Source organism: Procambarus clarkii, chromosome 75 (genome assembly GCF_040958095.1).
Source record: "Procambarus clarkii isolate CNS0578487 chromosome 75, FALCON_Pclarkii_2.0, whole genome shotgun sequence".
Lineage (NCBI taxonomy): Eukaryota > Metazoa > Arthropoda > Malacostraca > Decapoda > Cambaridae > Procambarus > Procambarus clarkii.
The window spans coordinates 27,878,147-27,904,980 of NC_091224.1; the positions used below are offsets into that span (position 1 = coordinate 27,878,147).

A 26,834-nucleotide genomic window follows, 5' to 3' on the forward strand; every position below is an offset into this window, starting at 1 on the left:
ACATAAGCCCGTGGTGGAGGCGGAGGAGTGCCACACAGCCCGGTGCCCTCACCACCCACGCCCACACGCCCACCGCCGCCCCTCGCTGGCACGACGCCACCCACCAGGTGAGCCACAACAACCTCCACCAACCCGTCGTCCTCACACGAACTGTCAGCGCCGCGACGGGCGAACGCTGAGTGCCGGACAAGCTGGAGTGAGAGTATCAACTTCGTACACCAAGATAGTTACTCAGACTTAGCTGAGTAAGTACTAAGTACTTACTAAGTACTGTTAGACAGAAAACAGGTCTATCTCGACAGACCTGCCAAGTGCACATTGAACAGGTGTACGTAACTGGGGGTCATGTGTGTGTGTGTGCAGGTGTGGAAGCTGTTCCAACACTGCCAGCCGAGTGGAAACACACCAGCACAGTTTCAACATTCTAATTTAATCACAAGGCCTCTGTAGGCCTAAGTTGCTGGGTCAGGAGGCAGGGAGTGCCAGGGAGGGACAGAGAGGAACAGGGAGTGCCAGGGAGGGACAGAGAGGAACAGGGAGTGCCAGGGAGGGACAGAGAGGAACAGGGAGTGCCAGGGAGGGACAGAGAGGAACAGGGAGTGCCAGGGAGGGACAGAGAGGAACAGGGAGTGCCAGGGAGGGACAGAGAGGAACAGGGAGTGCCAGGGTAGTTCTGCTAAGATTTAGTCTTCACCTTAAATTCTTCACATATACAAGAGTTATGGTCAGGAAGAAAATATTCCTTAATCTTGAACAAAGTTCAAGACAAAACTATACTTTCGAAAATCTGGAAACACCGTTCTTAGGCCGAACTATACAGAAAATTATGTAAAATACGTATATATGCGTATATTATATTATATATATAAAAATATATATAATATGCATGTCTCATTGAATATGACAGCATATTCCGTATTAACTATTTTCTGATTTAGAGCTTCTATCCCTCTTACCAGTGCTGTTGCATCAGGGTTCACCTGGAAGAGTTCACCAAAAACCATGTTCGTTTTCAAGATGAAGAAAAAGAATTGAATAACTGAAGAATGTTTTACACTTATTATAAAATCGCACGACGTTTCGAACCTACATGGTTCAGTCTCAAGTGATGAGTTCGAAACGTCGTGCGATTTTATAATAAGTGTAAAACATTCTTCAGTTAGAGGACTAGTAAGAGCGATAGAAGCTCTAAATCAGAAAATAGTTAATACGGATATATATATATATATATATATATATATATATATATATATATATATATATATATATATATATATAATATACATATATTACATAAGAGTTGTTACATTCTTGTACAGCCACTAACACACATAGCGTTTCGGGCAAATTCTTAATCCAAATTTTTTTCCCTGGAATACGACCCGCCAAATCGTTTAACAATCAGGTACCCATTCACTGCTGGGTGAACAGAGGCTACAGTTAAGGACTGGCGCCCAGTCAATCCTCCCCGGCCAGGATACGAACCCAGGTCAAAGCGCTTGCGAAGCGCCAGGCGAGTGTTTTACCACTGCGCCACGGTGACTCAGAACAATACTCTAGCCCTGAACTCATTTGGGTAATGTCTCCGTGTATATATACTGGGAAGCGGAATACATTATAATGTATTCATATAAACCTATTGCAGCTTCCTCAATGTATTCAAAGTCGACTTGCAATTAAAAACTGCGAACATGGAACAAAATAGAATTATATTTTTAAGACTTTTCTAAAGTTTTCATGTGGATACTTTTTGAATATTGTTGTTTCCACTTTATCTTTTGATCAGTTGGATCCCTTTATCTGCGCCACAGTCACCTCTACGTCCTCCTAACACACTGACGCTCACACTACTGTTACCTAGCAGTAAATAGGTACCTGGGAGTTAGTCAGCTGTCACGGGCTGCTTCCTGGGGTGTGTGTGTGTGTGTGTGTGGTGAAAAAAAAAAAAAAAAAAAAAAAAAAAAAGTAGTTAGTATAGTTAGTAAACAGTTGATTGACAGTTGAGAGGCGGGCCGAAAGAGCAAAGCTCAACCCCCGCAAACACAACTAGGTGAATACAACTAGGTGAATACTAACCATTACTCCCCTCAGCCTTGTACTAGTGTTACTTAAATGTGGAACTGCAATTATTTGTCAGTGTAACGGTAATACTTATATTAACCAATGAGGAACCGATCTATCGTTTACACGGGTAATACAAGTAGACTCTGTCAATATAGTGCATGCCAAGTCATGTGGGAATAATAGGAAATGACATTGCAGACGAAACTGCAAAACTTGCAACTAAGAGAAGAAATGTAGACATTTACATACCACAGAGTCTATCACAGATTAAGAAAGTAATTAGAAACAGAGCAATGCAGGTGATGTACAGTGACCACAACACAGCAGTTGCAACATCAGGATCTGCGGGTTGGTACAAGAATTCAACCAACTACGAACCACTTAGTTTGATGAAAGGGAGCAGTAGAGCAACAGAAGTGCACTTACATCGCATCAGGCTTGGATACCCATGTGCATGGGAAATAGGCTTACAGGTTCCGGAAGATGAGAGGAAATGTCAACACTGTGGAGAAATGCCCGACAGACCACTGGAACATTATTTAACACAGTGCACAGTTACAGCCACAACAGACCACTGGAACATTATCTAACACAGTGCACAGTTACAGCCACAACAGACCACTGGAACATTATCTAACACAGTGCACAGTTACAGCCACAACAGACCATTGGAACATTATCTAACACAGTGCACAGTTACAGCCACAACAGACCACTGGAACATTATCTAACACAGTGCACAGTTACAGCCACAACAGACCACTGGAACATTATCTAACACAGTGCACAGTTACAAACCCATTCAGATCATAACAGTCCTCGCTATCTGCTAAATCTCATACTTAGATTCAACAGAGCAGAAGTTGTTAAACACATATGGCAAAATCTTACTGAAGCGACCATACGAGTCATAAATACTCATACTCCGCCCAAGTAAAACAGAAACAAGCAATACTTAGTGGGCCAGCCAGAGGCTTAGGGCCCGCCCAGTGGGCCAGCCAGAGGCTTAGGGCCCGCCCAGTGGGCCATCCAGAGGCTTAGGGCCCGCCCAATGGGCCAGCCAGAGGCTTAGGGCCCGCCCAATGGGCCAGCCAGAGGCTTAGAGCCCGCACAGTGGGCCAGCCAGAGGCTTAGGGCCCGCCCAGTGGGCCAGCCAGAGGCTTAGGGCCCGCCCAGTGGGCCAGCCAGAGGCTTAGGGCCCGCCCAGTGGGCCAGCCAGAGGCTTAGGGCCCGCCCAGTGGGCCAGCCAGAGGCTTAGGGCCCGCCCAATGGGCCAGCCAGAGGCTTAGGGCCCGCCCAGTGGGCCAGCCAGAGGCTTAGGGCCCGCCCAGTGGGCCAGCCAGAGACTTAGGGCCCGCCCAGTGGGCCAGCCAGAGGCTTAGGGCCCGCCCAGTGGGCCAGCCAGAGGCTTAGGGCCCGCCCAATGGGCCAGCCAGAGGCTTAAGGCCCGCCCGGTGGGCCAGCCAGAGGCTTAGGGCCCGCCCAGTGGGCCAGCCAGAGGCTTAAGGCCCGCCCAGTGGGCCAGCCAGAGGCTTAGGGCCCGCCCAATGGGCCAGCCAGAGGCTTAGGGCCCGCACAGTGGGCCAGCCAGGGGCTTAGGGCCCGCCCAGTGGGCCAGCCAGAGGCTTAAGGCCCGCCCAGTGGGCCAGCCAGAGGCTTAGGGCCCGCCCAATGGGCCAGCCAGAGGCTTAGAGCCCGCACAGTGGGCCAGCCAGAGGCTTAAGGCCCGCCCAGTGGGCCAGCCAGAGGCTTAGGGCCCGCCCAGTGGGCCAGCCAGAGGCTTAGGGCCCGCCCAATGGGCCAGCCAGAGGCTTAGAGCCCGCCCAATGGGCCAGCCAGAGGCTTAGAGCCCGCCCAATGGGCCAGCCAGAGGCTTAGGGCCCGCCCAGTGGGCCAGCCAGAGGCTTAGGGCCCGCCCAATGGGCCAGCCAGAGGCTTAGAGCCCGCCCAATGGGCCAGCCAGAGGCTTAGGGCCCGCCCAATGGGCCAGCCAGAGGCTTAGGGCCCGCCCAGTGGGCCAGCCAGAGGCTTAGGGCCCGCCCAGTGGGCCAGCCAGAGGCTTAGGGCCCGCCCAATGGGCCAGCCAGAGGCTTAGGGCCCGCACAGTGGGCCAGCCAGAGGCTTAGAGCCCGCCCAGAAATATCCCTGCAAAAAAAATACAGTAGAACAAGCGTCATCGATGTGCTGTATTTACCATCAACAAACAACAAACTGATGATATCTACCCTTTGTGTGACAGCACAATAATTATATACTTCAACTGGTGTTGAGTTTTTGATGAGTCTTGAAGCACAGTCCCACGCTAAGCTGGTCCAAGCTGCGACCCCAGCTTGGGGACGGGTGTGTTGACAGCTTCAGGAAGAAAGGAGTGTTGACAGTTGTTTTAAGCGGTGGTTGTAAGACCTTAACTTGTGTGGTGTGAGCCTCACCTGACTCACGAGTCTCCTCCCCCTGCAGGATGCACCCGCTCAGCAGCAAGTCCAGGGAGCAGCAGCAGCTGCAGCAGCAACAGCAGCAGATGCCGCCGCCCGTACCACCTTTCTCACGCCCACGACCCTCATACCCGCCCATACATGTGAGTATACCCGCCCCCGACCCTCATACCCGCCTATACATGTGAGTATACCCACCCACGACCCTCATTCCCGCCCACGACCCTCATACCCGCCTATACATGTGAGTATACCCGCCCCCGACCCTCATACCCGCCTATACATGTGAGTATACCCGCCCCCGACCCTCATACCCGCCTATACATGTGAGTATACCCACCCACGACCCTCATTCCCGCCCACGACCCTCATTCCCGCCCACGACCCTCATACCCGCCTATACATGTGAGTATACCCGCCCACGACCCTTATACCCGCCCACGACCCTCATACCCGCCCATACATGTGAGCATACCCGACCACGACCCTCATACCCGCCCATACATGTGAGCATACCCGCCCACGACCCTCATACCCGCCCATACATGTGAGTATACCACCCCACGACCCTCATACCCGCCCATAGATGTCAGTATACCCACCCACGACCCTCATACCCGCCCATACATGTGAGTATACCACCCCACGACCCTCATACCCGCCCATACATGTGAGTATACCCGCCCATACATGTGAGTATACTCCTCCACGACCCTCATACCCGCCCACACATGTCAGTATACCCGCCCACCTACACAGACTCAGAGCAACTTCCCCTCCACTGTAGTGTACCCTCATTATACCCCCCCACCCTCATTGTATCCCCACTTAAGGACACATCATTATACTCGTGAACTCAAAGCTGAACAAACTGAACACTCGAGCAATAATGGGAGACTTCGACCATGGCTAAACTGACTGGGATACGGTGGACCCAAGATGGGCGGGAGAGGTGGAGGTGTAGCAGTGTTGCCTGGGGGCGTCAGGGTGGTGACCCGCAGGTGTGGGAGACCTGGTCCTCCAACACTGTGAGAGGTGACCCGCAGGTGTGGGAGACCTGGTCCTCCAACACTGTGAGTGGTGACCCGCAGGTGTGGTGGGCCTGGTCCTCCAACACTGTGAGAGGTGACCCGCAGGTGTGGTGGACCTGGTCCTCCAACACTGTGAGTGGTGACCCGCAGGTGTGGTGGACCTGGTCCTCCAACACTGTGAGTGGTGACCAGCAGGTGTGGGAGACCTGGTCCTCCAACACTGTGAGAGGTGACCAGCAGGTGTGGTGGACCTGGTCCTCCAACACTGTGAGAGGTGACCAGCAGGTGTGGTGGACCTGGTCCTCCAACACTGTGAGAGGTGACCAGCAGGTGTGGTAGACCTGGTCCTCCAACACTGTGAGAGGTGACCAGCAGGTGTGGTGGGCCTGATCCTCCAACACTGTGAGAGGTGACCAGCAGATGTGGTAGACCTGGTCCTCCAACACTGTGAGAGGTGACCAGCAGGTGTGGTGGACCTGGTCCTCCAACACTGTGAGAGGTGACCCGCAGGTGTGGTAGACCTGGTCCTCCAACACTGTGAGTGGTGACCAGCAGGTGTGGTGGGCCTGGTCCTCCAACACTGTGAGGTGGACACGGGGGGGGGGACAGGCGGAAAGTCAAGAGTGACCATTACGTTTTAGTCTTTGAATATGTAGTAAGAATGAAGACGGGAGACGAGGAGACTTACCTCATGTAAGAGGCAAGCAGGAGACGGCTTATCTCTTGAGACATGATCACCACCTACAAAATTTTAAGGGGAATTGGCAGGGGTGGACATAGACAAACTATTCAACACTGGTGGTACACGAACAAGGGGACACAGGTGGAGACTGAGTACCCACATGAGCCACAGAGACGTTAGAAAGAACTTTTTCAGTGTCAGAGTAGTTAACAGGTGGAATGCATTAGGCAGTGATGTGGTGGAGGCTGACTCCATACACGTGTATGGAGGCTGACGCCACGTATCATTTCATTTCAAGTGTAGATATGATAGAGCCCAGTAGGCTCAGGAACCTGTACACCAGTTGATTGACAGTTGAGAGGTGGGACCAAAGAGCCAGAGCTCAACCCCCGCAAGCACACCTAGGGGAGTACACCCACTCACCGCTACCCGCTGCCTCCAGGAGCACGAGTATGAGGACGAGTGGGGGTATGGAGGAGGACGTGAGAGATACCACGCCCACCAGGTGGCCATGCGCGCCTGCTACGACCTCTGGCGCCGCCGCTACAGCGAGATGCCCGCAGACCCTGCCCAGAACCCCGCCCCCCACAGTAAGTACTGGTCTAGCCCCGCAGACCCCGCCCAGAACCCCGCCCCCCACAGTAAGTACTGGTCTAGCCCCGCAGACCCCGCCCAGAACCCCGCCCCCCACAGTAAGTACTGGTCTAGCCCCGCAGACCCCGCCCAGAACCCCGCCCCCCACAGTAAGTACTGGTCTAGCCCCGCAGACCCCGCCCAGAACCCCGCCCCCCACAGTAAGTACTGGTCTAGCCCCGCAGACCCCGCCCAGAACCCCGCCCCCCACAGTAAGTACTGGTCTAGCCCCGCAGACCCCGCCCAGAACCCCGCCCCCCACAGTAAGTACTGGTCTAGCCCCGCAGACCCCGCCCAGAACCCCGCCCCCCACAGTAAGTACTGGTCTAGCCCCGCAGACCCCGCCCAGAACCCCGCCCCCCACAGTAAGTACTGGTCTAGCCCCGCAGACCCCGCCCAGAACCCCGCCCCCCACAGTAAGTACTGGTCTAGCCCCGCAGACCCCGCCCAGAACCCCGCCCCCCACAGTAAGTACTGGTCTAGCCCCGCAGACCCCGCCCAGAACCCCGCCCCCCACAGTAAGTACTGGTCTAGCCCCGCAGACCCCGCCCAGAACTACGCCCCCCCCCACAGTAAGTACTGGTCTAGCCCCGCAGACCCCGCCCAGAACCCCGCCCCCCACAGTAAGTACTGGTCTAGCCCCGCAGACTCCACCCAGAACTACGCCCCCCCCCCCCCCACAGTAAGTACTGGTCCAGGGCAGACTAAGGCCACTAGGGTAAGATGGGGGGTCTAGGATAAGCAACATTTCCAATCATCCCTTAACTCCGGACATGTTACTATGATGTGCGAGTGATAACACCTGCAACATTGCAGGTGTTGAGGAGTAGGTGTGAGCGGCAGACAGTGTCCATGAGGTAACACTATGTGGCCCAAACATGGCCCAACATGAGGCCTTTTCCAATTGCTACTTCTGTAATACGAGGAAGCGAGGGGGCAAAGGCCACATTAATGTTACCTATTTTGGTCATTTGTGTTAAAGATAAATCCTAAATGATTCCCCCAGATATATCAAGCAAGTCCCCGAGCCCGACCAAGTCTTTACTATTAATTTATGAATGTAAAGAAAGGCTTAGCAAGTCTTAGTCTTTCATGTGTGTAATGAGCGGAGTCGTCACAGTGCCAGAGTCGTGGAGGGTTGCTAATGTGGCGCCCAGTTTTAACAAGGGCGATAGATCACTTGCGTCAAACTATCGTCCAATTAGCCTAAAATCTATTGTATGAAATATACTTAAATGGAAAATCTTAAAAGCCATTCGTTTCCATTTTGAAAGAAGATTGCTGATAAAGGTTTGACATTTCAGGATTATAAATGGTCGCTCGTCTTCGACAAGTTAGGTCTCATTTGTGCCCAGCACATGTCAAGCAGGTGACAGCAGGAAGACTTAGACAGTTTATGTATTGACTTTAGTAGTAGTAGTAGTAGTAGTAGTAGTAGTAGTAGTAGTAGGCCTCCTTCAGCCTCGGGACTATGGAGTTGTGCCCTAGTTGTCAATCCTGGTGCAGCGTCTGGTGTGACTGATGAGGCCAATCCCAGAGTGGCAGTCCATCCCACACCGAGCACATTGACTTTACCTGGTTGATGGGGTTCTGGGAGTTCTTCTACTCCCCAAGCCCGGCCCGAGGCCAGGCTTGACTTGTGAGAGTTTGGTCCACCAGGCTGTTGCTTGGAGCGGCCCGCAGGCCCACATACCCACCACAGCCCGGTTGGTCCGGCACTCCTTGGAGGAATAAATCTAGTTTCCTCTTGAAAATGTCCACGGTTGTTCCGGCAATATTTCTTATGCTTGCTGGGAGGGTGTTGAACAACCGCGGACCCCTGATGTTTATACAGTGTTCTCTGATTGTGCCTATGGCACCTCTGCTCTTCACTGGACCTCTGATGTTTATACAGTGTTCTCTGATTGTGCCTATGGCACCTCTGCTCTGCTTTAGTACAGCCTTTGATACTTTGCCTCACCACACTCACTAAAAGAGGACCGTGGCACTGGGTGAAGGGGTTAACTTGAGGTTATCTTGAGATGATTTCGGGACTTTTTAGTGTCCCCGCGGCCCGGTCCTCGACCAGGCCTCCACCCCCAGGAAGCAGCCCGTGACAGCTGACTAACACCCAGGTACCTATTTTACTGCTAGGTAACAGGGGCATAGGGTGAAAGAAACTCTGCCCAATGTTTCTCGCCGGCGCCTGGGATCGAACCCAGGACCACAGGATCACAAGCCCAGCGTGCTGTGCGCTCGGCCGACCGGCTCCCCTTACTCCTTAGGGTTAACCTAAGTAGGAATACAGCTAGAGTATTTCAGAGAGAACAAAGACTGAAGGAAGGAAGAATCACAGTCCTCAACTCCGTAACTTTAGAGTGAGTGGGGAACCCACCAACCATAAATAGACTTAAGCCCGAGTGGAAGACTGTATTAAGTGGAGTGCCTCGGGGTCTACCCTGGGACCTTTGCTGTTTACCATACATTGTAAACGATTTATATACAGGATTGAACAACATGTTAAGACTTGCAGGCAACACAACAATAGGGCTGGGGATCAGTTCAGAACAAGACAAAATGGCTTCAAGACGATCTAGAGAGGCATTCAAATGGTGCAGAAATATTGGTAGATACGAGTTAATGCTCAAAATGCAGAGTCCGAGCTCAGGTAATAACAACAGCATTCCCAAATATCAGCAAAAATAATGTTGTAATTGCGAAGTGTGAATGCGGAAGACATCAAGGAGTCTTCATTAGTAGCGATCGTAAGCCAAGAACATCAATGCATTTGATTTATGGAATGAATCAAAACAAGATAAAAAGAAGATAAAACATTTATATCTAAAAGGTATAGAAGGAACACATCTAAATATGTTCTTCAGCTTAATCTTGTTCATACTTGGCTCCATATAGATCACGCAGCGCTGTGTTGGTGTCCGGACTACAGCATGAACAGGAAATGAACGCGTACAGGGAAGACTGGGAATTATAAACCTTCTGTATGTTGAGAGACTATGAAGGCTTAACTTACATGCTATAGGAAGATAAGGAGCAATGGGTGACATGATTGAAGTAAATAGATGGATGAATGGGTAGTCTAACAGCCTGGTTGATCAGTCCAGCAACCAGGAGGCCTGGTCGACGACCGGGCCGCGGGGACACTAAGCCCCGGAAGCACCTCAAGGTAACCTCAAGGTAGGTAAACAAGGTTTTAAATATATCAACACAAAATAGAATTCGAAACGTTAGATATAGATAATTAGATAACAGTTAGATAATTAGATAATAATTATAGTTAGATAATTAGTTATTTTCCGGATACCATACCTTCTCCCTAACAGGCACTAGGCTCTTCACCTTCCCCCGCCAGCAACCATACTCACCCCATTATTTCCCCCGCCAGCAACCATACTCACCCCCATTATTTCCCCGCCAGCAACCATACTCACCCCATTATTTCCCCCGCCAGCAACCATACTCACCCCATTATTTCCCCCGCCAGCAACCATACTCACCCCATTATTTCCCCCGCCAGCAACCATACTCACCCCCATTATTTCCCCCGCCAGCAACCATACTCACCCCATTATTTCCCCCGCCAGCAACCATACTCACCCCATTATTTCCCCCGCCAGCAACCATACTCACCCCATTATTTCCCCCGCCAGCAACCATACTCACCCCATTATTCCCCGCCAGCAACCATACTCACCCCATTATTCCCCGCCAGCAACCATACTCACCCCATTATTCCCCGCCAGCAACCATACTCACCCCATTATTCCCCGCCAGCAACCATACTCACCCCATTATTTCCCCCGCCAGCAACCATACTCACCCCATTATTCCCCGCCAGCAACCATACTCACCCCATTATTTCCCCCGCCAGCAACCATACTCACCCCATTATTCCCCGCCAGCAACCATACTCACCCCATTATTCCCCGCCAGCAACCATACTCACCCCATTATTTCCCCCGCCAGCAACCATACTCACCCCCATTATTCCCCCGCCAGTAACCACACCATTAACCCCCCCTCCCTCCCCAGGCCACTACACTGGCGCCCCGGCAGACATCCTGAGAGTGGAATACGTCGACTTCCGACCTCAGGAGAACGCCAAGGACCACCGGACCTTCCAGTACGACCTGGTGCAGGACTTTGACCGTCCAACACCGGTCTTCCGCAGGGGGCAAGTCTTCCACCTCTCCCTGGTAAGGTGCTCCTCCTAGTTGGAGTGCTACTCGACTTAAACCTCCTGCTACTTGATGACGGTCACGGAGCAAGGGAGGGCTCTAGGAGGAGGAGTGGGGGGGGGGGAGATGAGAGGGCGGTTCACTACTGGTCGCCAGTGGTCATGTCAATGCTAAAGTTTGGACTAACATCCTACACAACTTCACAACATAAGGGTAATGGTGCTTGTAAATACTGTGGAAGAAGTCCCTTGTCAGAGCCATTGAGACGAGAGAATAATTGTCCCCACTTTGTGACACTTGACAGTGTCACAACGTGGAGACACTTTGTGACACTTGGCCAGCAAGTGTGACACTCTGAGACATCGCCATGTTGTCATCACACCAGTACAAGATCCCAGTAGCCTAGCATGATCTTTTAAACAAAAAATGGTCTGCTATGCCATCTTTTTTTCTTTCTTTCTGTTATATCTCCTTCTTCCTCTTCTCTCTCTCTACACGTGTTCCTAGCATCTAAAACGCCTCTTCCCCATCAATAGTACAAATTCAACACTTAATATTTCTCTCAGGCACTTAATATTTCTCTCAGGCACTTAATATTTCTCTCAGGCACTTAATATTTCTCTCAGGCACTTAATATTTCAAATAACATTTCTGTGCACACCAAGAGCAGGAGTTAACATGCCCGTCTGGTGGGCCGACAGGTGACGCGGGAGAGGGAGTTCGACTGCACGCGGGACCATCTGTACCTCAACTTCTACTTCGGGCCGCAACCTTCCGTGCCCAAGAGGACGAGGGTGGTGCTCCCAGTCACCATCCAGAAGGAGTTCACCCGCACCCCTCAGAAGTGGGACGTCCGCATCCAGGCTCAGGAGGCCAACACCCTTACATTGCAGGTAGGTACAAGGTGGGGGAGTGTAGTGAGGGGAGGACATACAGGTGGACACAGTGGTTGTGTCACAGATCCTGGTGGTGATACAGGTGGACACAGTGGCTGTGTCACAGATCCTGGTGGTGATACAGGTGGACACAGTGGCTGTATCACAGATCCTGGTGGTGATACAGGTGGACACAGTGGCTGTGTCACAGATCCTGGTGGTGATACAGGTGGACACAGTGGCTGTGTCACAGATCCTGGTGGGGATACAGGTGGACACAGTGGCTGTGTCACAGATTCTGGTGGGGATACAGGTGGACACAGTGGCTGTATCACAGATTCTGGTGGGGATACAGGTGGACACAGTAGCTGTGTCACAGATCCTGGTGGTGATACAGGTGGACACAGTGGCTGTGTCACAGATCCTGGTGGGGATACAGGTGGACACAGTGGCTGTATCACAGATCCTGGTGGGGATACAGGTGGACACAGTAGCTGTGTCACAGATCCTGGTGGTGATACAGGTGGACACAGTGGTTGTGTCACAGATCCTGGTGGTGATACAGGTGGACACAGTGGCTGTGTCACAGATCCTGGTGGTGATACAGGTGGACACAGTGACTGTGTCACAGATCCTGGTGGGGATACAGGTGGACACAGTGGCTGTGTCACAGATCCTGGTGGGGATACAGGTGGACACAGTGACTGTGTCACAGATCCTGGTGGGGATACAGGTGGACACAGTGGTTGTGTCACAGATCCTGGTGGTGATACAGGTGGACACAGTGGCTGTGTCACAGATCCTGGTGGGGATACAGGTGGACACAGTGACTGTGTCACAGATCCTGGTGGTGATACAGGTGGACACAGTGGCTGTGTCACAGATCCTGGTGGGGATACAGGTGGACACAGTGGCTGTGTCACAGATCCTGGTGGTGATACAGGTGGACACAGTGGCTGTGTCACAGATCCTGGTGGGGATACAGGTGGACACAGTGGCTGTGTCACAGATCCTGGTGGGGATACAGGTGGACACAGTGGCTGTGTCACAGATCCTGGTGGGGATACAGGTGGACACAGTGGCTGTGTCACAGATCCTGGTGGGGATACAGGTGGACACAGTGGCTGTGTCACAGATCCTGGTGGGGATACAGGTGGACACAGTGGCTGTGTCACAGATCCTGGTGGTGATACAGGTGGAAGAAGCAGAAAGTAATGGAGAAACATTTTTGAGGTTAGGCTTTAACAAAAAGGAAATAAACCAATAGATAAGGACAGTATTCACAAACTAGACCACAAAAGCGGTAATCTTATTCACGATAAAACTTCAGCATGTGACAGATTCAGATTCAGATTCAGATGTTTATTCAGGACAATAGAGAAATGTTTTCCTGTATAGGTACCTTATGAGGGGGAGAGGAGCAGGCAGAGGGAGGGAAGGAAGAGGAGCAGGGAGAGGCAAGGAAGGAAGAATCACAGTCCTCAACTCCGTAACTTTAGAGTGAGTGGGGAACCCACCAACCACAGGCCAGTGTCCCCAGGGAAAAGTGCAACAGAAGGCTGAACTACCCACCATCCATCTCACCTGTAATCTTCCTATCCAGAAAACCACCCTATCCAACCATCCCATATTGAGTGTTCCCATCTCTTGCCCTTTCTCTTCCTCCCTACCTCACCTCCAAGACCCCCCCCCACCTCCCTGCCCCATACCCCTGGCCTGCCCTGTCCCCAATCCAAAGTCCCCCTTGCCTTCCCGCGTGAAATTCTAGGAACAAACTCACCCTTTACAACAACTAACCCCCCTACCCGCTCCCCACCTTAACACCCTCTTACTTCCTGCCCTCCACCTGAGTCCTCACCCCCACTACTACCTCCCCCTCATCACACAATAACAGCCACTGTGCCTCCTACACCAGGGAGAGGATGAGGGTGAGGCCGCTCAGAGGAAATTTAACTTGAAGGTAAAGTACACAAACGTCGAGGGTATTACAAATAAAGCAAACAAACTTGGTGAACGTTCACAAGAGACCCGGACGTAACAGCGCACCTGATAATTTCGTCTCAGTGAACTCTAACGAAGGCAGCATTACCCCAGGACTATAATGTATTAAAGGAAGGGAGAGGAGAGGCCTTGCCGGTAATAAAGGAAGGGAGAGGAGAGGCCTTGCCGGTAATAAAGGAAGGGAGAGGAGAGGCCTTGCCGGTAATAAAGGAAGGGGGATTGATTGACAGTTGAGAGGCGGGACCAAACAGCCGAAGCTCAACTCCCCAAGCACAATTAGGTGCTTGGGGGGGGGGGTTGATTAATTAGATTAGATTTTAGATTACATTCACATACAATGTCACACACACACACTCCACCCAAAACCAGTTCTACACACCATGCCAAACACCCCCATACACTTGCCCACACTCCATCAATGCTTCATGCACGTCGACGTTCAATCCCCGACCGTCCAAGTGGTTGGGCACCATTCCTTACCCCCGTCCCATCCCAAATCTTTATCCTGACCCCCCTTCCAAATGATATATAGCCGTTAATGGCTTGGCGCTTATCCCTGCGAGTTTCTTCCCTTCCCCCCCCCCATCCCATGCACTGTCCCACACACTGTCACACGGGACTGTGGCTCCCTACACCTCAGGAATGGTTCAAGTGTCTTCACTGGCTTACACTTTGGTCACCTTGGCGACCCTGGAATGACCTGCGGTGACCTGTGGTGACTTGTGGTGACCATTGGTGACCTGTAGTGACCTGTGGTGCCCTGTAGTGACCTGTGATGCCCTGTGGTGACCTGGCCTGACCCCCTGACCTCCCTACAGGTACACATCCCAGCGACGTGTCAGGTGGGAGTGTGGCGCTGTGTGGTGGAGACGGCCACCAAGAACTACCCTAAGAACAGGACCCAATACCGAGCCCCAGAGGACGTCTTCGTCATCTTCAACCCCTTCTCCAGAGGTGAGTGGTCTTGAAGCACCTCCCCCAGAGGTCAGTGGTCTTGAAGCACCTCCCCCAGAGGTCAGTGGTCTTGAAGCACCTCCCCCAGAGGTCAGTGGTCTTGAAGCACCCCTCCCCAGAGGTCAGTGGTCTTGAAGCACCTCCCCCAGAGGTCAGTGGTCTTGAAGCACCCCTCCCCAGAGGTCAGTGGTCTTGAAGCACCCCCCCCAGAGGTCAGTGGTCTTGAAGCACCCCCCCCCAGAGGTCAGTGGTCTTGAAGCACCCCCCCCCAGAGGTCAGTGGTCTTGAAGCACCTCCCCCAGAGGTCAGTGGTCTTGAAGCACCTCCCTCCAGAGGTCAGTGGTCTTGAAGCACCCCCCCAGAGGTCAGTGGTCTTGAAGCACCCCCCCCAGAGGTCAGTGGTCTTGAAGCACCTCCCCCAGAGGTCAGTGGTCTTGAAGCACCCCCCCCCCAGAGGTCAGTGGTCTTGAAGCACCTCCCCCAGAGGTCAGTGGTCTTGAAGCACCTCCCCCAAGAGGTCAGTGGTCTTGAAGCACCCCCCCCAGAGGTCAGTGGTCTTGAAGCACCCCCCCCCCCAGAGGTCAATGGACTTGAAGCACCTCCCCAGAGGTCAGTGGTCTTGAAGCACCTCCCCCAGTGGTCAGTGGTCTTGAAGCACCCCCCCAGAGGTCAGTGGTCTTGAAGCACCTCCCCCCAGAGGTCAGTGGACTTGAAGCACCTCCCACCCAGAGGTCAGTGGTCTTGAAGCACCCCCCCCCCCAGAGGTCAGTGGTCATGAAGCACCTCCCCCCCCAGAGGTCAGTGGTCTTGAAGTTCCCCCCCAGAGGTCAGTGGTCTTGAAGCACCCCCCCCCCAGAGGTCAGTGATCTTGAAGCACCTCCCCCAGAGGTCAATGGACTTGAAGCACCTCCCCAGAGGTCAGTGGTCTTGAAGCACCTCCCCCAGTGGTCAGTGGTCTTGAAGCACCCCCCCCCAGAGGTCAGTGGTCTTGAAGCACCTCCCCCCAGAGGTCAGTGGACTTGAAGCACCTCCCCCCCAGAGGTCAGTGGTCTTGAAGGACCCCCCCCCCAGAGGTCAGTGGTCTTGAAGGACCCCCCCCAGAGGTCAGTGGTCTTGAAGGACCCCCCCCAGAGGTCAGGGGTCTTGAAGCACCCCCCCCAGAGGTCAGTGGTCTTGAAGCACCCCCCCCCCCCAGAGGTCAGGGGTCTTGAAGCACCTCCCCCCAGAGGTCAGGGGTCTTGAAGCACCTCCCCCAGAGGTTAGTAGTCTTGAAGCACCCCCCCCCCCCAGAGGTCAGTGGTCTTTAAGCACCTCCCCCCAGAGGTCAGGGGTCTTGAAGCACCCCCCCCCCCCCCAGAGGTCAGTGGTCTTAGATCTTGTCTAATTGCTTGCAGATGACGCAGTCTACCTGGAGAACGAGGCCCAGAGGACGGAGTATGTGCTGACGGAGAGCGGGAAGGTGTACCGCGGGGGCTCCCGCTACACCCACGGGCGCCCTTGGGTCTACGGTCAGTTCGACGACTGTGTGTTGCCCGTCGCCTGCCTCCTGCTGGAGCGGTCAGGCCTCGCCCACACCGAGAGGGGCAACCCCATCAAGGTCGCCCAGGCCCTCTGCTCTATGGTGAGTAAACCTTCCATCAAGCCTAAATATTAGCACCAAAATATTAGGACAAAATATCAGGTCTAATATTAGGACCCAACACAAGAATTTTCGAAAAAATACAAATGAAGATAAAGCGTAGAAATGAAGTATATTCTCTCCCTTTTTTACTTACTTTGTAACATGGTCGTTTGCAGCTTTTTGTTTTAAATTTTAGAGAAAATTTTAAGTGTTATGACTGTAGTGTCCAGACCTCGTTGGTACGCGAGGGGTTTGGGTGCTGGTGATTGACATTGTAGTCGCCGTGTTCCAGGAGTAACAGGAGCCACACCAGCGGAACACAATGGTGTTACGGCATGTTCCCTCTTGAAGAAGATGTCGGAGCTTCGCAACTTCCTATCCGGTTTGGAACCTTCATTTATGGGCTCTGGGAAACGCGGCCATCGGATCAACTCTCATTTACGGTGCCAGGGTCGAGACCCGGCCGGCCACATGCAGAGGGGGAGGGAGTGCTTGCCCCCCCCTTGGTCCAGGTGATTGGTGAAGATTAAGCCACCCAAGAGGTGGCACGGGCATGAGTAACCCGGAAGTGATGGTCCAGGAGTGGGTTCCCAGTTCAGTGGTCCAGTTCCCCACCTTACCAGAGGTCACCTGGAGTTCATAGCGATAAAGTTGGTACTTTCCAGTGGTTGGATTACTTATGGTATCCTCTATAACCTTTGTAAACCGTTTACATTGGGGGGGGGTTGCCTATTTTTTGGGGTCAGATCATAGACAATTATCTAGTCATTGGTGATTTGAATGTTCACATTAGTCCTGGCAATGTGTACTTCAGTCCCGCTCACAACACTGCAGGGAGCTGGGCCTTGTCCCTCTCATCCACGTCCGGACCTCTTCCTGCTGACTCTTCACAAGTCGGGCATTCATACTCGACCTCTGCACGGTAACATACTCGACCTCTGCACGGTAACATACTCGACCTCTGCACGGTAACGGTGTGGACGGCTCTAACTGTGTGGCGACTCCATGCTCATCGTTCTCTTCGGTGTCCATTCACACAAAATGTGAATGGCGCCCCGTCCACCATAGACTGCAGTGGGTCTTCGTGGAGGAGTGGGTGGCGTGGTTGATCACTGGTCGGTCCACGCTCCACGGGGCGGCAGTAGCGCGGTCCGGAGCTGTATGTGATGTGGACCCCCACTACAGCCACCCATGACGCCCCGTGGAGGACCTCAGGATGTCGGAAGGTGATTCAAGGAAGGTGCATGAGATGAGTGGTGTCGCTCGGCACTCCTTCGCTGAGTTCTGCTGGGTGGATACCAAAAATCCTAAGCAAGTCTTCCATGCTGAACGCGAGACATGACCTGCGTATTGCTCTACGCCAACACCTTTTCGACTGCCTGGGCCTTTGTATGCTAAATGATGGGCCACTATTCACGACTGTCATTCCCGCTTCGAAATGCCAGTGGGAGACACGATCCTAGGGAAGTAAAGCACAGCCAACATGTCACTGATCACTTTAAGGAGACCGATTTCCAATGGTCCCCTTCGGCCCAGTCTGCTGGAATACTCACCCGGGCCGTGGCATTGTTCAGCACGGTCATCACCGTTTTAAACAAATGAAACTGGAAGAGGTCCTGAAGTGCACGGTGCAGGATGTGGACAACACAAACAGTTTTTCGGCGGACACCGGCGGATGTTGGTTGAAACCTCCGGATCGTCTTCACTTCCTGCTGGTCTTCTCATATCTTTCCTAATCCTTGAAACCGTGCCCTACTCCTCTTTCGTTCCCCAGACACGGGCGAGATTCGCCAGTTCTTACAGATCCATCAGCCTCCTTCTTTGTATTGCTAAACTAATCGGATGTCTTGTTTACTATCATCTGCTGAGGTTCATAGAAACCTCTGAATCTTCAAACATATTCCCGTCGATCCAGAGGGCTTGTCATGCATGCTGGGAGGCAGAACTGACCCCCCTGGCCTTGAGTATCGTCTTGGATAAGCTGTGACGAGGGGGTCCTCGCACACCCGTCCTCAGGAGCGGGCATGATTCCTTCCTCTCAGTGTATACTCCTCGAATTTGATTGACTGCTTCTTCCTACTGCCAGTGGAACCCAACCCAGGAGGAACATTTATATTGCTAGATGTTTACGAGGCATCTAGTGCGATGTTCCACAACTGCAAATCTCTCGCCTCACAGTTTCCGTTCCGTTCGACGGAGCTGGTGCGGGCAATGACTGTACTAAACATTAATCACGGCTTTGTGCCCTGGAGCGGCCACTCCAGACCAGCAACCAGAGCGCAACTCCATGGTCTCCTGAGACTGATGGATGCCTACTACTAGACTCCTCATAACACGCTTTCCACTTCATCGGCGACGCGCGCCATTTGCCGGCCCCGTGCAGCCAGGGCTCATCTGATCCACTGGTCGTTGTCACTTGTAGTCCAGTATTGTAGCTCTTGCATAGCCTAGTATATACTGGCGTAGAGGGAAAAGAACTGGTATTAAAGAAAGGATTCTTTGTTTAGCCGTAATTTATGACCTTTGGGTAAACACCACGTTTCCGCCGTAATAGTGGTATATTAAAACATTATGTCATGTGTGTGTGTGTGTGTGTGTGTAGGATGTTGAACTCGATTTTAAAGGTTCTGACGAATAACACCATTTATAGAGTATGGCCGCCTTGTCGGGGGACCAAAGACCAAACCCTGGAGCCTCAGTGAAATGTTCTATATTCGTGTTAGCCCCATCCCACAAGTACAGTAGTAGTAGCAATAACAGACATTCTTGTACCTTTTCCGTCAGATCCAAGCGTCTCGCAACCGCAGAGACCACGAGAACGATGCTCGGGCTGGCCTCTTGGAGCCCCACTACGAGGACGAGTATCGTGGGGGACAGAACCCCCACCTGTGGACAGGCTCAGTCAAGATCATCCAGGAGTTCCTCTTTAACGGTGCCAACCCCGTCAAGTATGGTCACTGCTGGGTGATGGCCTGCCTCATGACGACGGGTGAGTGTTTGGGAGGGTGATGGCCTGCCTCATGACGACGGGTGAGTGTTTGGGAGGGTGATGGCCTGCCTCATGACGACGGGTGAGTGTTTGGGAGGGTGATGGCCTGCCTCATGACGACGGGTGAGTGTTTGGGAGGGTGATGGCCTGCCTCATGACGACGGGTGAGTGTTTGGGAGCACTTTATGAAAAAATAACACTAACACACACATCCCAGAAAGTAATCACTTCCTTGGTCAACTTACAATGTTACTCAGGCCTTGGGTATCCAGTCTCGTGACGCTCACACTCCCAACACACTCGAAACCCACCCAACAGAGCACACCCACTGCTCATCACGCCCTCGAAATCCACCCAACAGAACACACCCACTGCTCATCACGCCCTCTAAACCCACCCAACAGAGCACACCCACTGCTCATCACACCCTCTAAACCCACCCAACAGAACACACCCACTGCTCATCACACCCTCTAAACCCACCCAACAGAATACACCCACTGCTCATCACGCCCTCTAAACCCACCCAACAGAAACACCCACTGCTCATCACACCCTCAAAATGCAGCTCACTAACCACGCCCACGCCCACAGTGTGCCGTGCCCTGGGAATGCCTGCCCGCCCCACCACCGCCCTCACCTCCGCCCACGAGACGCAGGAGACGCTCACCATCGACCGATACATCGACCGCTTCGGTGACCTGGTAAGTTGACCTGTGTGGCGCAAGGCAAGGGTTTAGGGTTTAACTCATGATAAACACTAAACAACGCTTTGAAGTTGTATCAGTTTGGGTTAGGACAATAAACAAGCGAACACTGATGCTGAAATAGGGTTGCTGTTGTATGGATCAAGTTACGTAGACACTTAACTGTTAAGTTTCAAACATCATTGAGATAAATGTGAGAGGAAGAGGTTGGATAAGAAGGAGCTGCCTTGTCTGGAGCAGTAAGCTCCTGCAGGAAGAGGCAGGGTGCACCTGACCTTGATGGGGTCTGAGATCCCTGGCGGTTAACCCGGAGGTCTCTCTCTTCCACCCTGTGGGGGAATAATTTGACCGGAGGAGGTCCAGATGACCTTGCAGGGACGGATGGAGGAGAGGGGATAGAAAGCCTGTCAAGGTTGACCCATCTTGACCTCCACTTACCGACAGATCGAGCGTGGACCTGGACGCGACCAGCCCGACTCCCTGTGGGCCTTCCATACCTGGTGCGACGTCTGGATGGCGCGTCCAGACCTGCCATCTGGGTACTCCGGGTGGCAGACCACAGACCCAGCCCGCGCCTACCGCTACAGTGAGTACTAGTCAATGTTTACATTGCTTCAGCTCCAGCTCCCGGGCCCCGGCAGTGTGTGGCTCAGTGAGGGAGGAGGTAGAAGCACCACAGTGGCTGCATATTGTATAGAAAGTTAAGATCAAAACTCTATCTCTCTCTATAAGAAACTTTGATAACCGGTCACCCAAGCCGTGAGCGCCCGGCTCGGGGCCGGATGGAGGCCAGCCCACTCCTCTTCCACTGACGGCTGAAGCTTTTACTTTGGTGTTCCTGCAGAGTTGTGGAGCGGGTGCGGCCCCTCCTCGACGGAGGCTGTGAAGAGGGGCGATGTTGGCTTCTCCCAGGACACCAGCGCCATCTTCTCGGCCCTTAACTCCTTCGTCAGATATTACTACGAGGACGACGACTCCGAGTGGGGCTACAGCCCTTACATGCAGCACAGGTGAGCCCTCTCTTGTGGGCCTGCAGCACAGGTGAGCCCTCTCTTGTGGGCCTGCAGCACAGGTGAGCCCTCTCTTGTGGGCCTGCAGCACAGGTGAGCCCTCTCTTGTGGGCCTGCAGCACAGGTGAGCCCTCTCTTGTGGGCCAGCAGCACAGGTGAGCCCTCTCTTGTGGGGCTCCAGCCCTTATATGGTTACTGCTTGGTCACGCACCACCCTCAGGCTGCCCACTAACGCCTCCTCCACACCACCTCCAGGCTGCCCACTAACGCCTCCACCAAACCACCCTCAGGCTGCCCACTAACGCCTCCTCCACACCACCTCCAGGCTGTCCACTAACGCCTCCTCCACACCACCTCCAGGCTGCCCACTAACGCCTCCTCCACACCACCCTCAGGCTGCCCACTAACGCCTCCTCCACACCACCCTCAGGCTGCCCACTAACGCCTCCTCCACACCACCTCCAGGCTGCCCACTAACGCCTCCTCCACACCACCCTCAGGCTGCCCACTAACGCCTCCTCCACACCACCCTCAGGCTGCCCACTAACGCCTCCTCCACACCACCCTCAGGCTGCCCACTAACGCCTCCTCCACACCACCCTCAGGCTGCCCACTAACGCCTCCTCCACACCTCCCTCAGGCTGCCCACTAACGCCTCCTCCACACCACCCTCAGGCTGCCCACTAACGCCTCCTCCACACCACCCTCAGGCTGCACACTAACGCCTCCTCCACACCACCCTCAGGCTGCACACTAACGCCTCCTCCACACCACCCTCAGGCTGCCCACTAACGCCTCCTCCACACCACCTCCAGGCTGCCCACTAACGCCTCCTCCACACCACCTCCAGGCTGCCCACTAACGCCTCCTCCACACAACCTCCAGGCTGCCCACTAACGCCTCCTCCACACCACCCTCAGGCTGCCCACTAACGCCTCCTCCACACCACCCTCAGGCTGCCCACTAACACCTCCTCCACACCACCCTCAGGCTGCCCACTAACGCCTCCTCCACACCACCTCCAGGCTGCACACTAACGCCTCCTCCACACCACCCTCAGGCTGCCCACTAACGCCTCCTCCACACCACCCTCAGGCTGCCTGTGTGTCGGTCGGTGGTGACGAAGGCTGTGGGTCGCCATGATGACGACGGTGACGCCGACTGTGAGGACGTCACCAAAATCTACCGTGACCTGGAGCGTTCAGAGCCTGAGAGGTTCACAGTCTTCAACGCGTGCAGAGGCGTGAGGAAGGACCACGTCTACTACGACTACCAGGTGAGACGGGTGACAGGACGACCACTACCAGGTGAGACGGGTGACAGGACGACCACTACCAGGTGAGACGGGTGACAGGACGACCACTACCAGGTGACAGGACGACCACTACCAGGTGACAGGACGACCACTACCAGGTGACAGGACGACCACCAGGTGAGACAGGTGACAGGACGACCACTACCAGGTGACAGGACCACTACCAGGTGACAGGACGACCACTACCAGGTGACAGGACCACTACCAGGTGACACGACGACCACTACCAGGTGACAGGACGACCACTACCAGGTGACAGGACGACCACTACCAGGTGACAGGACCACTACCAGGTGACAGGACGACCACTACCAGGTGACAGGACGACCACTACCAGGTGACAGGACGACCACTACCAGGTGAGACAGGTGACAGGACGACTACTACCAGGTGACAGGACGACCACTACCAGGTGACAGGATGACCACTACCAGGTGACAGGACGACCACTACCAGGTGACAGGACGACCACTACCAGGTTACAGGACGACCACTACCAGGTGAGACAGGTGACAAGACGACTACTACCAGGTGACAGGACAACCACTACCAGGTGAGACAGGTGACAGGACGACTACTACCAGGTGACAGGACGACCACTACCAGGTGAGACAGGTGACAGGACGACTACTACCAGGTGACAGGACGACCACTACCAGGTGACAGGACGACCACTACCAGGTGAGACAGGTGACAGGACGACCACTACAAGGTGAGACAGGTGACAGGACGACCACTACAAGGTGAGACAGGTGACAGGACGACTACTACCAGGTGACAGGACGACCACTACCAGGTGAGACAGGTGACAGGACGACTACTACCAGGTGAGAGGACGACCACTACCAGGTGACAGGACGACCACTACCAGGTGACAGGACGACCACTACCAGGTGACAGGACGACCACTACCAGGTGACAGGACGACCACTACCAGGTTACAGGACGACCACTACCAGGTGAGACAGGTGACAGGACGACTACTACCAGGTGACAGGACGACCACTACCAGGTGAGACAGGTGACAGGACGACTACTACCAGGTGACAGGACGACTACTACCAGGTGACAGGACGACTACTACCAGGTGACAGGACGACCACTACCAGGTGACAGGACGACCATTACCAGGTGAGACAGGTGACAGGACGACCACTACCAGGTGAGACAGGTGACAGGACGACTACTACCAGGTGACAGGACGACCACTACCAGGTGAGACAGGTGACAGGACGACTACTACCAGGTGACAGGACGACTACTACCAGGTGACAGGACGACCACTACCAGGTGACAGGACGACCACTACCAGGTGAGACAGGTGACAGGACGACTACTACCAGGTGACAGGACGACTACTACCAGGTGACAGGACGACCACTACCAGGTGACAGGACGACCACTACAAGGTGAGACAGGTGACAGGACGACCACTACAAGGTGAGACAGGTGACAGGACGACCACTACCAGGTGAGACAGTAATTAACCTCCCCTCCTCCTCCACAGGACCACAGTAACCCTCCCCCTCCTCCTCCACAGGACCACAGTAACCCTCCCCCTCCTCCTCCACAGGACCACAGTAACCCTCCCCCACCTCCTCCACAGGACCACAGTAACCCTCCCCGACCTCCTCCACAGGACCACAGTAAACCTCCCCCCACCTCCTCCACAGGACCACAGTAACCCTCCCCCCACCTCCTCCACAGGACCACAGTAACCCTCCCCCCACCTCCTCCACAGGACCACAGTAACCCTCCCCCCACCTCCTCCACAGGACCACAGTAACCCTCCCCCCACCTCCTCCACAGGACCACAGTAACCCTCCCCCCACCTCCTCCACAGGACCACAGTAACCCTCCCTCCTCCACAGGACCATAGTAACCCCCCCTCCTCCACAGGACCACAGTAACCCCTCCCCCCCTCCCTCCTCCACAGGACCAGGGCAGCTATGATGTGGAGTTCGAACTACAGGAGCCGAAGCAGGTGAGCGCCGGCCAGAGTATAAACGTCGTCCTGCAGGTCCACAACAACACCTCGGAGACCCGCACCGTGCAGGCCAACATCTCCACCAGGTGGGTCCTCCTCCCTCACAACCTGGCCGCGAGACCGTTTACACCGGTCTAACATGGTCCACTAGACCGGTCTAACATGGTCCACTAGACCGGTCTAACATGGTCCACTAGACCGGTCTAACATGGTCCACTAGACCGGTCTAACATGGTCCACTAGACCGGTCTAACATGGTCCACTAGACCGGTCTAACATGGTCCAGTAGACCGGTCTAACATGGTCCACTAGACCGGTCTAACATGGTCCACTAGACCGGTCTAACATGGTCCACTAGACCGGTCTAACATGGTCCAGTAGACCGGTCTAACATGGTCCAATAGGTTATTTAAGCTATTGTAATGCTATTTACCATTTTCTAATGCTTGACATGTCCCGGTGTGGTGGTGCAGGAGCGCCTTCTACACCGGGGTGTTGGGGTCACACCTGAAGAGGGTGACGGGCCAGTTCACCCTGGCTGGGGGCCAGAAGGACACCCTCACCCTCAAGCTGGACGCCTCAGAGTACCAGGACCGCCTCGTCGACATGGGCTTCATCAAGGTCACCGCCTCGGGTCATGTCTCCGAGAACAAGCAGTCCTACATCGACGAGTTCGACTTCCAGTTTGAGAAGCCCAGGATGAGCATCGAGGTACTACTCGTACAACAACTTGTTATATTCAGTTGAAGGTTCCAAGTGTAAAGATGACACAGCTTGTACACACTTGACACTCAGCCATCCGCGGGTGTCGATGTTATCTTGTTTTTAACTCGGTTTTCCTGTCACATTTAACGTGCGTGTCTTCGCCCACAGGTGCCAGAGTGCCAGGTTGGGCAGGAGTGCAAGGCCACCTTCACCTTCAGCAACCCGCTCGACGTGGCCCTCACCGACTGCTTCTTCAGCATGGAGATCGGGGGCGCCTACCGGCCCAGGACCGTGAGGGTGACTCGGGAGGTCCGGCCGAGGGAGACCTTCACCTACAGCTACACCTTCGTCCCCCGCAGGTCAGGTGACCACCGCCTGGTCGCCTCCTTCGCCTCCCACCAGCTGCACGACGTCACCGGCTCCCGCAAGTTAACCATCCGGGACTAGAATTGCTTCGCTGTGTCATTGGTTCCTGGGCGTTGCCAGTACAAGAACAAAGTAACAACAATATTTGCCATAACTGACTGCACGAATCAACAGTATAGATGAAGGCGGGTGATTAACATATGATAGCCTTGAAGATCAGCTTTTCACTGGTACGGAGTCGGGGTATACTGAAGACAACGGCTATCTGCGTCTCTATAATGACGCTCACGGTGCAACATGCCCTCCACCTGCAATACTACTTGTATAAAACAACCAACCAGCATCATACGGTTACCATGGCAACAAGTGCAGCTGACTATATTGCTCTCCATATTGACCCAGACGACGACTGTACGCTAGTGCCCGGACATGGACGGTCTGGGCGGAGTTCCCGCCCAGACACACCGCGTAGAAAACGGCAAGTGTCTAGAGCAGCCTCGGCTTTTGCAAAATAAAAATCAAGTAAAAACAGAAAAAATAAATCTTAAAAGCTTGGAGATATGGCTATGTGGACGTTCATCTTGTGCTGCATGTCTAAACACGAGGGAATTATATAACAACAACAGCAAAGGAGTGGCCTGAAAACTGCTGTATTTCATATCCAATTTTCTTCCAATTGTTTTCTGAGACGATAACCTTAGAGGCGCAACCTTCCCACCAGCCCCCATATCTCTGATCGAAGATAACAAAACCTATTATGTTAAGTCTTGGTGTTTATTGTAGTAAGACTATGGTTGTGGGTCGCTAGTTTTGTCTTACGGTAATAGAGGTAATTGTTGAACAGAACACAAATATAAGACCATTGTAATAGCCTGAGAGCCTAATGTGTTTTCCCTGGCCCGAGTTACTACAATATGCTTCTGCTTCACTTGTCATTAAGATGACGCAAAAGTGATCTTGAGATGGAGTGTAAAAATAGATAATCTAATAAACATCTGCAGCAATCATTTAAGGGTTTGTTTCAGCCTTGTGTACTTGTTTACTAATGTGTACCATAACTTAGCTGGCATGCACACATTATTCCACATATTGACTTGAGAATGGCCCAGGACGGACCGAAACGTCGTCGTCCCTTCACCTTCTAGTGTGTGGTCTGGTCAACATTCTTCAGCCCCGTTATTGTGACTCATCGTCTGCATTATTCCACATAATCCTGGGAAATAAATATATATATATATGGGAGATGCGTTCCCGGACAACCAAAAATCCTAACAAAACCAATATTTT

The 26,834-nt window shown here is 53.5% G+C and overlaps 1 protein-coding gene across 1 annotated transcript; it reads left to right on the forward strand.

The window, feature by feature from the left end:
• Positions 1-26,554, forward strand: LOC123752475 (hemocyte protein-glutamine gamma-glutamyltransferase). Its single transcript, XM_069313426.1, has 15 exons — positions 1-107; positions 4,522-4,639; positions 6,652-6,799; positions 10,872-11,035; positions 11,719-11,910; positions 14,712-14,847; positions 16,242-16,468; positions 19,253-19,457; positions 20,052-20,161; positions 20,609-20,750; positions 21,009-21,174; positions 22,270-22,450; positions 24,426-24,562; positions 24,950-25,187; positions 25,350-26,554. Exons 2-15 carry the CDS (start codon positions 4,523-4,525, stop codon positions 25,626-25,628), a joined length of 2,442 nt encoding a protein of 813 aa, XP_069169527.1. The 5' UTR covers positions 1-107; position 4,522; the 3' UTR covers positions 25,629-26,554.
• Positions 26,555-26,834: the final 280 nt, after the last annotated feature.

Bases quoted from the DNA above. Each gene is read 5' to 3' on its own strand.
- LOC123752475 (XM_069313426.1), top strand. From the start codon at position 4,523: ATGCACCCGCTCAGCAGCAAGTCCAGGGAGCAGCAGCAGCTGCAGCAG. The intron at 11,911-14,711 runs GTAGGTACAAGG...ACCTCCCTACAG, and splicing joins CCAACACCCTTACATTGCAG to GTACACATCCCAGCGACGTG. The intron at 22,451-24,425 runs GTGAGACGGGTG...CCTCCTCCACAG, and splicing joins ACGTCTACTACGACTACCAG to GACCAGGGCAGCTATGATGT.